Consider the following 14,382-nt stretch of genomic DNA (forward strand, 5'->3'; position numbering starts at 1 on the left):
AAATACATAACATGTCAATGTACTACCACAATTTAGATTAAGAAACGACTTATTTGTTATTATTAATTCATTAATTAAATTAATTAATACATTGATTATTCCTAAATAAATAACGAGGCATCTGCCATTAGGCAATAAAATAAATGCTGTTACCAGAATCTGAGCACTCAAATAATGCAAAGTCGTTTTTTAGAAATGTTCAAGTTGAAGTCACAGGTTCATCTTAAATTGTCAAAGTTAACACACCAAAAAAAAACAACAACACGGCTTTCATAATTTCAACTGTATGAAAAGTTTTAAAGACACTATGGATAACACTAACAGCTTTCATCAAACAGGCTAAACAAAGACACTAGATCACTGAGCAATATTTTTTATTCAGACGCAGAACATCCATTCAAGGGTATGTTGTACATTACATCACACGGTTTCAACCAACCACTCACTAGACACTAGAGAGAGGGAGAGAGATACAGAGAGAGAGACAGAGAGAGAGACAGACAGAGAGAGACAGAGACAGAAACAAAGAGAGAGGGAGAGAGAGACAGACAGAGAGACAGAGAACAAAGAGAGAGAGAGAGCATTGTCAGAGTCTTTATGCACCTGCCATTACAACTTGAACACACCAAGCCAAACTGTCTCAAGTGACCAATTCTCAACACGGGAAAATATAAGCAGAGGTCTCCACCAAAGATACCACAATACTTTATAAGACCGTTTAACGCAATGACAATGAGGCTCAACAACAGCACAGGTAGATCACAGAAAAAAACAAACCGACAACATGAGAAAAGAGACGAGTCCACTGAGTTTAACCAGCAGTACAGTAGTCACTCTCATTCAACAGGAGCCATTATGTCTACACATTTGTACATCATCTGAGGCATAGATAAAAAGTCCTCAACAAATCAATATTGCAGTAAAGTAACCTTAAAAACTGTGCACTAAAGGCACTTAAATGCTATAAATAATAACAGAAAAGATACCTAGATACATTTACAGTTAATAAAGTGGATTAATTGTCCTATGAAATTGATATAACCTGCAGGAATATGCATATTTAATTAGCACAAATGTACAAAAACTCCAAAGATTTATTAAGTGGCGATACCAGCAGTGGCCAGTAGGCTGAGACAGAGCACCATGAGATCTGCAGTTCTGATTGCTGTTGTTCATTGACGTTTTTCCTGACTTTCTTTAGTGGTATAATAATTTGAATGGATGATTGACGTGAGGGTAGATCAAGTGCCTGGTTTTTACATGCTATTACAATCCCAGATTTCTTTGACAAGCAAATTCAGAATTTCCATAAATATTAAGGCCCAAACCACTAAAATTGTGTTGTTTGTATGACCAAGGCAAGGCACCACATACAAACATCATCCAACTGCTAATAATACAAGTTGAACAATTTACAGCGCAAAACATGCAGAAGATATCAAGCTCTTTGGGATGCTGAGTACGGACTGATAAGTTTGACCAATGAGGAAAATAAATAGTTGTGTAATAAGAAAAGGTAAAGTAATTTCATGGATTTAAAACCGTTACAAGACCATAAAATAAACTGTATCTTGAATGTAAACATTTCAAGTTTTTACCATTGATTGTAACCAAAGAAAAAACAAAAACATTGTGGCGTTTTCACGGCTTCTTCACTAAATTATTTACAGTGTATTTATCAAAACGCTTTCAGAGCTCACAGTATGGAGGTATGACATATGAGTCTAAAGGAATATTCAAAATTAAACATGATTTATGGCTGTACAAAAGTAGTACTACCTATTATATTATTTACACATTTACCACAAGAATCCTAGGGAAAGTTCATACAGAGGATAAAGAACATGAAAACTACTGTCCAACTCAAATTAATTATCGTTATTCTGGTTCAAATTAGTAGGCTTTTTTTTTTACTAGTACCAACAAATTCATAACTAATGTGTTTTTAAAACCTACACCAATTATCCAGTGCTTCCATTGTTCTGTCCCAATACATGCAGATTATTTTTTTACATTGCTACAGACGTGTTATTTGTTTTAACATCAGGAGCGATGGTAATGAATTTTAGAGTCGCCATATTTGCGTTAGTTCTTGGAAAAACAACATGGCCACTGATCGTATATTGAGGTAGAACTTTAAAGTGCATATGACATGTTAGTAAGACTATACATTTTTCAAAATTCTGTGAACATAATTGTATGTAAGATTTGACTAAAAACATATTGTCTTCTTATGTGACGTTCAAAATATTACTTCCTGTTTGGACACGAGCAGCAGATGTGACTTAAGCAGAGATAATTCTACAACTGTTACCTAGCAACCATAGTGTAAACAAGGACCAAAATCCATATACTTTACACTAAAAATATGATTTGCAAATGGTAATACCTCACCACACATTTATTTTCTTAAATGATTGCTTCATTTGCCCCACAAATTATAGTCATTCCTTTTTAGAACTCGGCACTACTTCCTGTAAATTTCAACTTTTATTTTTCCTTTTTTTTCTTCACAAACTGCACCTTAAATACTTACCACAGGGACTAAACCCAACAACAAAAGTAATAATTAGAAAGAAAAACGAGAACCTGTCATATGCACTTTAAATATTTTCTACACATAATAAAGTTTTCCTATCACATCTTGAGGTTATTTTTTTTCAACCACTCATCGTCATGGTAACACACTGCATCCTGAATCGAACAAGTTGGTCAGTAAACATATTACTACTACCACACGACTACCACTTGTGCTACATAGGGCCAGGTTTATCCACGGCGTCGTCGCTCATGTTGGAGCTTGCCGAGGGGCTGTTAACGGGGAACATTTTTTCAGTTGGAGTAATGGCGGGGCTCCCCATACCGGACGAACTGGAGCTACTGGAGCGATGTGACGGTGTGGGCGCGGGGCGGACCGGTCTCATGGACGGCGGGCGCAGCTGTGACCCGGCCAGGCGAGCGGACAGAGCGGGTTTAAATGTGGTCATCATCTCGGAGGTGGAGGAGCTGCTGCGTCTCATGGCTGCTTCCGGGTCCCGGATCATGATGGTGTGGAGGGGGCTGCCTGGCTCAGAGTTCACCGCAGGGTTCTTCAGAGGCTCCAGAGTGTCCAAAACCACATCCGGGGCCTGCTTTACCGTGTTCTGACGCTCCAGTTCACGTAACTCGTGCAGGGCGGTGGTCATGGTCTTCTCAATGTCCTGCAAGAAAGCGTGCACATTTCATCATGATCTATGAAACTGGAAATATATATAATACATATATATATATATATATATATATATATACACTTAATAAATATATATATATATATATACACTTGCAACAGCTACTTCTATTAAACCAAATTTCAACCTAGGTTGGAGAGTGTTAAAGGTGGAGGGTCTCGAATCTGCTTGTCTCCATAGAGATATTATCTATTTGCTTTGTTAGATAAATAAATACAATTAGATTGCCCAGGAAAAAAAATTCAAATTTTATCATTTAGGCAAGATTTATATCAAAGTATAAGATCAGTCAATTCACACAATTTTCTGCACACTTGCTTACAAACATCTAGACTTCTCACTCCAATTATTTTGGGCTGAAATCAAAAGGTACATTGAAGTTGTCTAACCTCAGCCAGTGCCTCTGTCTCCAGTGACTTGTGATCGCCGAGGCTACTGTGGCGAGTGGCCCCTGGGACCGGCCTGAGTGGGTGTCCGTCTGGGTAGCCCTTTCTCTCGGGGTAGTTGACGTTGCCTGAGCTGCCAAAAGTCCCCAGGCGCCTCTTCTCTGGGCTGTCCAAGCGGCTTTTACTGACGGAGATCTTGTGTGGACTGCTGGGACACGCCGCGGCTCGAGGGGGCGTGTCTGTACCTCTGGTGGGGCTCTGAGTGTCTGTCCCGCTGCGGCGACGGGGGATCGCTGCCCCATCAGACCGCAACCTGACCCTGGGAGCGAAGCCGATAAACAACAAATTAATAAATACAACAGAAATTAATGAATAAGAAAGTGATATGAGTGGCAGGAAATGGTCATATGTGTGTAGCAGACAACTTATTTATGGCTGAGGTATACTATAATTCAAATATATATCGATATGCCATTATGTGAAACAAAGTTCAAGAGTGCAAACTGAGAACAAGAACACCATTTTGTACTGCTAGTTCTGTCCTGTTGTTTTGTTCATACTGTTTATTTAATGTCAAATACCTTTTATGAGGTTTTATTTTATATTTTACACATTTTCATTGTTAGTACTCATTGTTTTCTATCATATCGCCAAAGCACATTCCTACTTTGCAAATATTGTTCACTGACTGACTGATTTCTGAGTTATATCTCACTTCAGCCATTAACAAGTAATTTATACACATAATTTGATTGCATTTCAAAGCATTCATTTTACTTAATGTACCTTCCCATGTATCCTCCATAGTTATAGTCATGGGCTTGGTCACTTGGAGACGGCTCATCGTTTTTACACGACCCTTTATCGTCTAATACCGGCCCACTGCTCGCTTCACTGTCCGCTTTCTGGCTCAGGTTATCGGAGAAGGCATCATCTCTAGAGGAAAACACAACTAAATCATACGCGTTTCTCACTTTTAACTCATGAATATCTCAAAGTCTGTGCGGTCGCTCACAGGTCCTGCACCACGATGTACTGGTGCGGGATGAGTCCGTCCACCCCGTTGTGGCGCCCCTCCCACCAGTCCTCAGAGGCGCGGTGGTAGAGCAGCAGAGACGCTCCCTTTTTGAAGGACAGCTCCCTTGGACTGCGGCCCACATAGTCAAACTTAGCAATGGCCTCGATCTGCTCCACTTCTGAAACGACACAGGGAAAATGTGAGACAAAGCAAAAAGTGGTTGTGTTCAGTCCAAAAAACACATTTGAAAGTTTTAATTCTGCTAAATGTTTTAATAACTTTTTGGTGTATAAAGTTTCAGAAACGGATTTTAGATATAATTAGAGGTCTTTTGGTCATTAGTTACCACAAACTTGAAAAGCCCCAAGCAAGCTTTCAAACATTTATTTATTCATGTTTTTTCCCCTCAAAGTCTGTTGAAAAAATGAATGGGGAATTTACTTCTCGACCTGATTATGTATGATTGTGCTTTTTCATGAATTGAGTGCAATATCATTTAAAACATTTATGTTAATAATATTGAATTTGCACTTGTAGGTATTGTTTGACAGGACGTTGTAAGAGTAAAATGGGGGTGTGGGAAATACTTTTATAATTTTAGTTTTAATTGCGAATTCCATTCATTTTCAACCAATCTAGCTCAAGCAGCATGTTTGTGTGAATGTTTCTGACAGCAGGGGGCACTATAGTCCAAAACTGGACTCCATAAAAGCAATATATAAATATACACATACACAAGAAAGCAGATTTCTACTGCGGGAGGATTTGTAATAATACCACTGAACTATAAAGAGAAGCTCAAGGCAGCGTTTAGAGACATCTTTCACCACTGCCAGAGGTCCGTCTATGACACCCTGCCCTCAGTCTCGCTTTGTTCCCACATTTATCAAAGAGCTGAATTAATACTGAAATAAAAGAGATGTAGTAATTTCTGATTGAATTCAAGCACTTTGACTAATAAACTGCACACAACTGATCTGTCAGTTCACACACTGCAGCCGATGATATCTGATTATGTGTTCCATCCATGTTTTGGCCTTAAGAGACTATATCTTGCTGGTGTGTTCAAAGCTCAGAGGAGAAATGTGGAAACAGAAGGAGAAAGTCCCAGGAGATTCACTGACTAATGCTGAACAAAGGGCGGTAGGGGAGGGCGGTAGGGGAGGGCGGGGGTATCGCGACTCGAGAGAAGACACACACACGCACATGCAAAGGAAGGCAGATCAAAGAACAAGCGCTGCATGCCAACACTGTTTACATTGATCGACTTCAGATAGAAACTGCACAAACATCTGCAACCAAATGGACTAAGAGCACAAACCTTGATTTTTTATGTGCAGATTTATTCTTAAAATATAAAGTGCCAAGACCTATGATTCGCATAAAGAAATCCAATCCCAACCGCTGATAAGTTAATCATACATGTATAACTAATATGTTTTTGTCTTCAAATGTATTGCATTTTGCAGTTTTGTTTTCACTTTTAAGCCAATACTTGTTGGAATTGTATAAATATGTCATAAACATTGCATAAGACTGTCCATAAATATGAAGCAAACAAATGTAATGTTGCTTTATTTACAATTCCAACATATTTTTACACATTTTAAGGGTTGTTTATGTTTAAAATATTTGTATTTAATTCAAAAGGAGATTTTATATTTATATTGTATCCATTACATGCCCTAAATATATAGCTGTTCGGAGCCCAATTTAGGTTGAGATTGTAGACTTTTTTTTAATCCAATGGAAAACATATCAACTTTAACACAAGCTACTGCATCTAACCTTCATCACTGGTGTGCGGCTCAGTGCCATTGTCAGCTTCATCAATGGTCCCAGGTTCACTATGAGGACTGTCACTGCAAGAAGCAACACAGAACACATCCTTATTGTTTGAAACGTGAATAAAACGTTGGCATTTACAGCGCCTCAAACGCACCAGTATTCCTCGCCCCCGGTCATGCACTTCTCATAGAGCGGCCCGTCCAGCTCACGGTGATTGGGAAAGATGAGTTCATGGTGGATGATGATGGTCTTGATGACTTCGTTGACGTGGACCTGACAAGTGACGGGGTCCTGGCCGTCCGGGATGGGCATCAGCGTGGGACCGAAGCAGATCGCCAAATTATAGGGATCCATCATGTTTTCATCACTGTACTGAGACAAACTGAAGACAAAAACCAAGTATGTGAATCATTAGAGACACATTAATGTTAATACATTACAGATGATCAACATTAAACATAAAGAGCCTGTATTAAAATATAAATCAAGTGGATTGTTCTAGTTATATAGAGTTCATAAAGGTTCATATTTAGAGTTCATAAAGGTTTAAAAATATTTTATACATAGTGTATGAAAATAGTTGGTTGATAATAGTCCAAAGCACTCGCCAGTCATCTGTATCTCCCAGTAAACACATGAGTTTGCCAGGTAGCACAGAAAATCTCTGCTTTGAGAACTTACTGGTTGAGGAAGGCAAACAGGTATCTCATGACAATAATAATGGTGTGAGGAAGAGTCACAATAATCTGCTGGATGTGGTGTGCTCTTTCCACTCCTGAATCCAGCTCTGATAAAATGAAAACATACAAAAGCTGTAGTTAGTTAAACAAGCAGCAATGCATTTGGGCAAAGAAGATCTAAGCATCATTATCAAAAAAGTGGAATTATGCATTCGAGGACCTGCAGTCCCATTACACTGTACCAACATTTGAAGAGTGGCTGACGCAATGAAATGAGCTGGGACTCTTTATGCAATGATCTTTATTATAGCAAATTATATTCTACCGTGTATCACTGTTTCAAAAGGAACCAACGCTTATTTACAACAGTATTTCTTTGTAAAATACACTCATGAAAACCGCATCAAATACGTTTACGTCTAAATAAGTACTGCCTGGATTTGTGAAATTTGCCAGAAAATAATCATGAAGTTCCATTAAAAACAATTTAAATATATATCAATCAAAAAGCCCACAATGTATAGTTTAGCATACCCTTAAATACTTATGAACGTATTGTCCTGAGTGTTGATTCATTCTCAAAGTAGCTGGGAGAGACTCCACTTGAGAAGAAGCTCTGGCTTCATTCCAACTTTTTTCCCCCCAACATTGCAAAAGTAATACAAATGTCCAGTAAAATAAAATAAGTGGAGACTGTAAAATTTGACATGTTAATTGAAGCCACGTTTGGCCCAGCTTTGCTCTACAGGGACAGTAGGGGCTCAAAGCATCACAAACTACAGGGAGGCCTTTCTGTGGTCGGCTCGCGCACTCCTCGTCACATGTGTCCTGCTAGATCTCAAGTCGAGTGCTCCAGAGAAGAGATTGCTTCCATGTGCTTCTCTGCGTGCCTTTCTCTTCTCTGGTGAGGAGACTCTAATGGACGTATTTGATGAACACTATGACTTTTTGTGGCTGGCTACTTACTGATAGTGGAGATGAAATCCAAAAAGCGCTCCTTGGGAAAAAGCGGATTCTCCAAACCTCGGAAGTACAGCTTCAACACGCCTGCCGCCGAGTTTATGTCATGGTCATTTTGGTCATCAATTAGTGGATCTTCACCTAAGAAAACACACAGAATTGAGATGTAATAAGGCTAAGAATATTGTTATAAAGTTATACATACTTCGCTTATCACTACAAAATACAACTTTAAGTGTTCCTACTACAGTTGCAACTATACTTACTGCTACTTACTATTACAACACATTTACAACTGCTTAGATGTTACTACAATGCATTTGAGGAAAGGTATTACTTTTAATTAACCTTTTATCAAAAAAGGAAATGGGTTATTTAAAAAAATGAAATAAAATTACATAAATTGTTCTAAAAATATTGATCAAATGAACAAATGTCAAAGTGCTAAGGTCAGTTAAAATCACACACACACTAGAACACAACAAAGCAACAAAACATATGGGGGGGAAAACGTAACAATTTCAAGAACTATTACTATGAACCCATGAATTAATGTTACATGGGGAAAACACCTCAAAACATTTGCACGTATATACACACCTCTCTCAAATGAGTTTTTAATGTCATTGACCTCGACCTGCGACCCTGGCACGCGGAATATGCCTTGTTGCTGCAAACCTAAAACAAATATAAGAAATGTGCATCAGATTTTAACAACAGCAGTAACAATAAAACGGAGTCAGGTCTGGAAACACATAAGACGGTGCAGGAAATGTAATTGAGTCATAAAGAGGGATGCGTATTTTTCCAGGAGAGGCCCCTCGTGAGGCTGCGACATATGGTTTCAGTTAGCCTGGACCTAATCAGTTTTCTGGAGTTTCATTTGCTCCAGATCAGGGGTAAAAAGAACCGGAGGCTACAGCAACAGATGTGGAGGTGGACGCGGACTGGGGAGGGGGCACTGACCGAAACAACAACCAGTGGGAGTTTGGAAAGTGAAACAGCAATGTGTGAGATCTGCTGTTATGAGCTTGTCAAAATCACTGGCAGCTGAGCACCGAGGGTCAGGCTCAGAAAAGCTCGTGGCTATTTGTGGAAATATATGGCCTTTTTCAATAGCACCTGTCACTTCTTATGGGACCTGAGCGCCTTGCAATAGAGTCACTTCCTGCCCTTTTCGTTCAGAAAGGGGGCCTACCGTAAAGATTGATGTAGCGGATACAGCTCTCGACAACAAGTGGGATGGGTTGACCTGAATCCTGGAGAGAAAGCATAAGGATTATATAAAAGAGTGTGGAAAGATATTGATACTAACAACAGTGCAGTAGTATATAGTGTAATAAAAACAGATGGCTTCAGTGATAAAGCAGAGATGTTGTTAGACCAGAGAGTGTGACGAGCTTCTTTGAGTGGAAACATTACGCTCACAATAAAATGCAAAGTACAAAAAGTTTCAAGAGAAGTCAGATCAAAAAGGACTTTTGGATGGAAGTCAAACATTTTGAAACAATGTCCAGATACTAACTACCTTTGAAACCTTTTCTAGTCACCTATAAAAAAAATTGTCGTTGTAATCTTTATCTGACCTACATAGATCATCAATAATACACTTTGTCTGTAATATATATATATATATATATATATATATATATATATATATATATATAGAAGCTCTATATGCAGTCCTAATGACAAGCCAATATTAGCCAAGCGAATATTAGCATGGCAGGCCTGTTTGAAAATAAAATCTCTAAATCATTAAAAGCTTTATTTGCGTTACAGAAATAATTTGTTACTTTCATGTCTACCAACACAAGTGGTACCTGGATGCGAGCACGGGCATTCCTTCTTCCTCTGGGACAAAGGGAGCAGCAAAGCACAGAGAAGCAGAGGAAGAGAGGCAGACAGCACACAGTTAGCACGGATCGGGTGACACAGTGACCCCTAGAGGTTAGAGGGCAACAAGCAAGGACTGGACAAAAGGGAAGCTAGAGAGAAAGTTAGGTGAATTTTAAATCTCCTGTCGTTTCAGTCACAAAGACTGATGGGGCTGGGGATTCTGGGAGGAATAAGGAGACAGCTGATCTGCAGGAGCAGTAGGATTAGAGGTTAAACAAAGGCGTATTGTCGAAACAGAGGAGCAGACAGGAGGCCCAGAGGAAAGAGACAGAGTGGGCACATCACCAGCACCGGATACCTGGATGAACGTCTCCATGTCACCATTAAACAGCTTATGGTTATATAAGGAGCGAGGTCTAGTCTTCCGCATTTTCTGTGGCTTAGGGGGTAGACTCGGGGGTCTGGGGAATGATGGACAAAGGAGACATAAAACAATACAGTCTGTAAAATGGATAAAGTAGTCCCAAAAATATACATGCATGTTTCAGGCAAGGTTCTAAGCGAATAGGAAACCGGGGCAGTCAAAAAACATGTCATTATATTGAATTATCACTACAATGCATTGTATACAAATCAATACCAAAACTAGTATCTAAAAAAACAAAAAAGATCACTTCAGATACCCAGGACAAAATGTTTTTGTTTTGAAAATCATATTATCTCGTTCTATGTTCATATCTCATGTTAAACACAAAGTTAAATACAATGTTTGAAAATATTGTCTTTCGATTGGACATAATTGGACATGTAAATGCATCGCAGCAGGAGCAATTCAAATAAAAACATGAATGATACAGAGATGAGATGTGGTTGTAAGGTTTCAGAATCACATGACAAAATGTCCTTACCTTGTAGTGCCACACTCTGCCCTTTCCCCTGCAGAGACAAGCACAGAGGGGGGTGTTAGCATTAGCATTAACATTATGCAGGTTCCAGTGCAACATTATGCAGGCTCCAGTGCAGCCTGACTGAGGCTTTGATGATGATCACAACATGAGTATTGAACAGAGGATGAATCGAGCTGACACCATTTCTAGCCCTGCTCTATGAAACCACTGGGGGCAGAGCTGTGAGCGCGAGGAAAACCTCTTTCAACTGAGAAATACCAGGGGGACAGACGCTGTGATTATAGATGCATTATTGGTCTGAGAAGTGGAGGAAAAGTAAATATTCTTCAGAAATGGCCATTTAGAGTGAGTAAAACTCACATAAAGCATAGTTACAGTTATAGATATAGTTGGATATGTATTAAAATGGCTTTTGGTATTAATTCTACAAGGCTTAAGTCTGATGGCAAATGAGCAAGTAGGATATTGTCTAATGAATTATTTTAGATGGAGAGACCTACCCGCTTGTCTCCATGGAGACAAAAAGCATTCATTGCTTAGAAAGTTCCACAGAATGGCATTAATTCATTTTTTTGTATTCTTCAATTTGGTCACCGTCTCCTCAATGTTTTTTAATTTGTACAAACTCCTTCACAAAGAGAAAAAAAATCTAATCTCAGTAGCAAATAGTCGACCACTACCACTAAGTACCACACTCACATTCCAGACCAGATCTGGGGAGAGTTGACAAGGTATTTTTGGGCAATATTACACCTATAATTGAATAAATGCCAGGTGGATACATGTAATGCCATACTGTGGAACATTACTGGCAAAGCAACTTGTCCATGGACACATGGACCTTCATCAGAAAGTTATATAGTGCATCAAAATATATCATTCACTTTTAACACTCCTATTGCTAATGCTACTACACTTATAATAATAGATATTGCAATACCTTACATATACATAAAACCATGTACATACAATATATTTAATAACAGTGTGTTTGAGAAAGAGTATAATGCACCTGTAAGGTCTGTTTTGTCTTTGTGTGACAATGGTCAGGGGTCAGAGTGACAGAGGCCACAATGGCTGCACATCATCTTGACAGGATTTTCTTTTGTTTGTCCGACAATGGACACGAGGAGCAAAGGCTAGACTATTCTCAACACATCATTGTGGCAGATGGGACAGGGTCTCTGGAGCATTCAGCTGAAGAAATAACACTACATTTCCCAGACATCATTGCAGTGAGGGATGGCCTGTCTATCTCTGACCATCCAGCCTTTAAATTAGTCAAACTGTAATGTCATGTCAGCACAATATAGTTTTCTTATTTATATTTGGAAAGATCTATCTGGAGTTCATTGTCAATTGGAAAAAACACATTTGAAATATCTTTTGTGTGTACAGAGGCCACTTTATGATACACTTGCTATCATTAAGTATTGTACCATTTTCTCAATCAACAAATATAGCAACAAAATACTTCCCATTGGTCAATAGATCTGTCTAATTACAAACAAGGGAATTCTCAGTGCCACATGTGCTGGCAAGAGTCTTCCCCTTCTGTCTGCTAAAGCATAATGTCTGTACTTGTTCTCAAAGATGCAGTTATACAGTATATATATATATAGTATACCAGCTCCATGTGACCCTCACCAGCGAGTGCTTCCTCTGTCACGCCCCCAAGCAGGATTTTACATTTTAAACACTAATATGGCTGTTAAAGTGCAGAGCTAATGAGCAACTCTGATTGATCACCTGAATAATTCAACACGGGTGGTACATGGTGTGCAATATGCTCTGGGCTGCTGCATATCTACAAATAAATGTGCACAGACTTAAGAATGGGGAATGTTTCTTCACAACTTTAACAGGAGTTGGAGTGAAAAAAAACTCTATTACTAAACAGACTACTAAAAACCTTATAAAGACCCCTTAATAATTGAGCTATTGACTGTTTCGTATATAATTGTGATGTTATTTGGCGTTTTTTTGCAATGGTGGCTTTGTCTTTATCGTTTTTTTTTAATAATTGTCACCTATAGTATAGTTAAATAAGGATTTTTATTTATATATATTACTAAAAGGCCACTTATTTCTCTTCGTTCTATTATTGCAAGTATGATTTACATTTGTAAGTAAAGGTATCTCTTCTGTACAAGTCAAATTAGTTTTTTAATTTTTATTTATGTGTAGGTATATTGAACAGAACATTATGTGCCACAAAGACAAAGATTATATTAATTATTAAATCCATTGTTAATATTGTGCCTCAGCTGTCTTTGTCTGGTGCCTTTTCCATTAAGGTGCAGTCCTGATGGAGCAGCAGCTGCAGACACGAGCCGGGCGGGTCTTTCTGATTGATTGGACATAAACTGTTCACGGCTGAGGTGACGGAGGGGCCCATGGGAAGGACAAAGGGGGAAAAAAACAGATTTTATTTTCTCCAACCAGGAAACGTAATCTTCCCCTGCGGCGTTAATATATATGGTCCCTAACTAGATAGAGTCCAACCAAAGGACATAAGTAGATTAGTATGTCAACAATGTGGTGAGCCCCGAATGATAACAGCTATAGTGACTTTCATCCTTTAAATTATATTATTGTATCTTAATCACACATTATTGTTATTATAAAGACTTATATCAATATGGAAAGTACCATGGTTTGAACATCAAATTCAAATTTCACCGTATCTCACAATTTTGAATCATGGTATTGTTAAAGTACAGTATAAATTAACCGTATTCCTCTATATTATGTGCATAGCTCACACTTGAATTTATGGCCTGTCTGGGGTGACATCACAGCAAGTCATCTTCATTTCAGCCACCGCCAGCACAACAAAAACCTCGCCAACCAGACACAGCCTTTTGTCGCGAAACTGGTCTGGAACATTGACCAAAATCATTTTAATACAAAATAAAACGCAATATTTGTTTCTCCGACTGTTAAATATGCTGCCAAACATGTTGTTGCACAGTGCTGCTTCTATTCCAAACATTCTATTCTATACTTTTCAGTGGTAATTGCTTGCAAGAGGGAAATAAATACAAAGTAAAAATGTCTGCTATCATTGCTTTGTTTTTTTATACAATGGTTTAAGGGAATATATATTGTTCATCTTGATGTCTCCTCGTTAGTAGAAGTCAGCAGCCTCATAACCCTAAAGGTAGCCATTTCCCTGTGGTAAAGGGCTACTCACATGGATCTTAATTACAGGACCAGGACTGCACCCACACACTCTTAAAATGCACCAAATCATGTCTGACAATGGGAGATAAAAAGGGTGTCTCTTACCTTCACCCAAGGCCTGTTTTAATAAGTCGTGTTTGGCCTGCAGCTTAATGATGAGGTTACTGCCATTTAGGAACTCTTTGAATTTCTACAGAAAAGAAAAAATGACCCAGATTAAACAGGACAAGGTAAAGTTGAGGTTTTCTTTACATGGATTTAAACGGAAACTAATTAACGAATACGTTCCTCTGAATAAGCAACCATGCTCAATTGGACAATACATGCTCTCCGCACACACAATACAACACAACAATATAGTGTGCATGTTTTTGTCATTGTCTAATTAAA

At 38.6% G+C, this 14,382-nt stretch overlaps 1 protein-coding gene across 4 annotated transcripts in view; it reads right to left on the bottom strand.

Moving 5' to 3' along the window:
* Positions 1-2,442: 2,442 nt before the first annotated feature.
* srgap3 (SLIT-ROBO Rho GTPase activating protein 3) overlaps positions 2,443-14,382 on the bottom strand; it is a 57,279-nt gene continuing 45,339 nt past the window's right edge. The window contains exons 10-22 of one of the 4 annotated variants that reach the window (XM_072452229.1): positions 14,098-14,182; positions 10,807-10,834; positions 9,883-9,913; positions 9,258-9,318; positions 8,660-8,737; positions 8,066-8,200; positions 7,101-7,206; positions 6,574-6,801; positions 6,420-6,493; positions 4,629-4,809; positions 4,400-4,549; positions 3,617-3,932; positions 2,443-3,200 (exon numbers count right to left, since the gene is read on the bottom strand). In XM_072452229.1, coding sequence (XP_072308330.1) covers positions 2,754-3,200; positions 3,617-3,932; positions 4,400-4,549; positions 4,629-4,809; positions 6,420-6,493; positions 6,574-6,801; positions 7,101-7,206; positions 8,066-8,200; positions 8,660-8,737; positions 9,258-9,318; positions 9,883-9,913; positions 10,807-10,834; positions 14,098-14,182 — 1,920 coding nt within the window. In that variant the 3' untranslated portion in view covers positions 2,443-2,753. Of the gene's footprint in view, positions 3,201-3,616; positions 3,933-4,399; positions 4,550-4,628; positions 4,810-6,419; positions 6,494-6,573; positions 6,802-7,100; positions 7,207-8,065; positions 8,201-8,659; positions 8,738-9,257; positions 9,319-9,882; positions 9,914-10,256; positions 10,360-10,806; positions 10,835-14,069; positions 14,183-14,382 lie in introns of all 4 variants that reach the window. The other 3 variants (XM_072452227.1, XM_072452230.1, XM_072452228.1) reach the window with 3 other exon arrangements.

Source organism: Eucyclogobius newberryi, unplaced genomic scaffold, assembly GCF_026437365.1.
Source record: "Eucyclogobius newberryi isolate DKJ021-1_F unplaced genomic scaffold, fEucNew1.0.hap1 SCAF_19, whole genome shotgun sequence".
NCBI classification, from domain to species: Eukaryota; Metazoa; Chordata; class Actinopteri; order Gobiiformes; family Gobiidae; genus Eucyclogobius; species Eucyclogobius newberryi.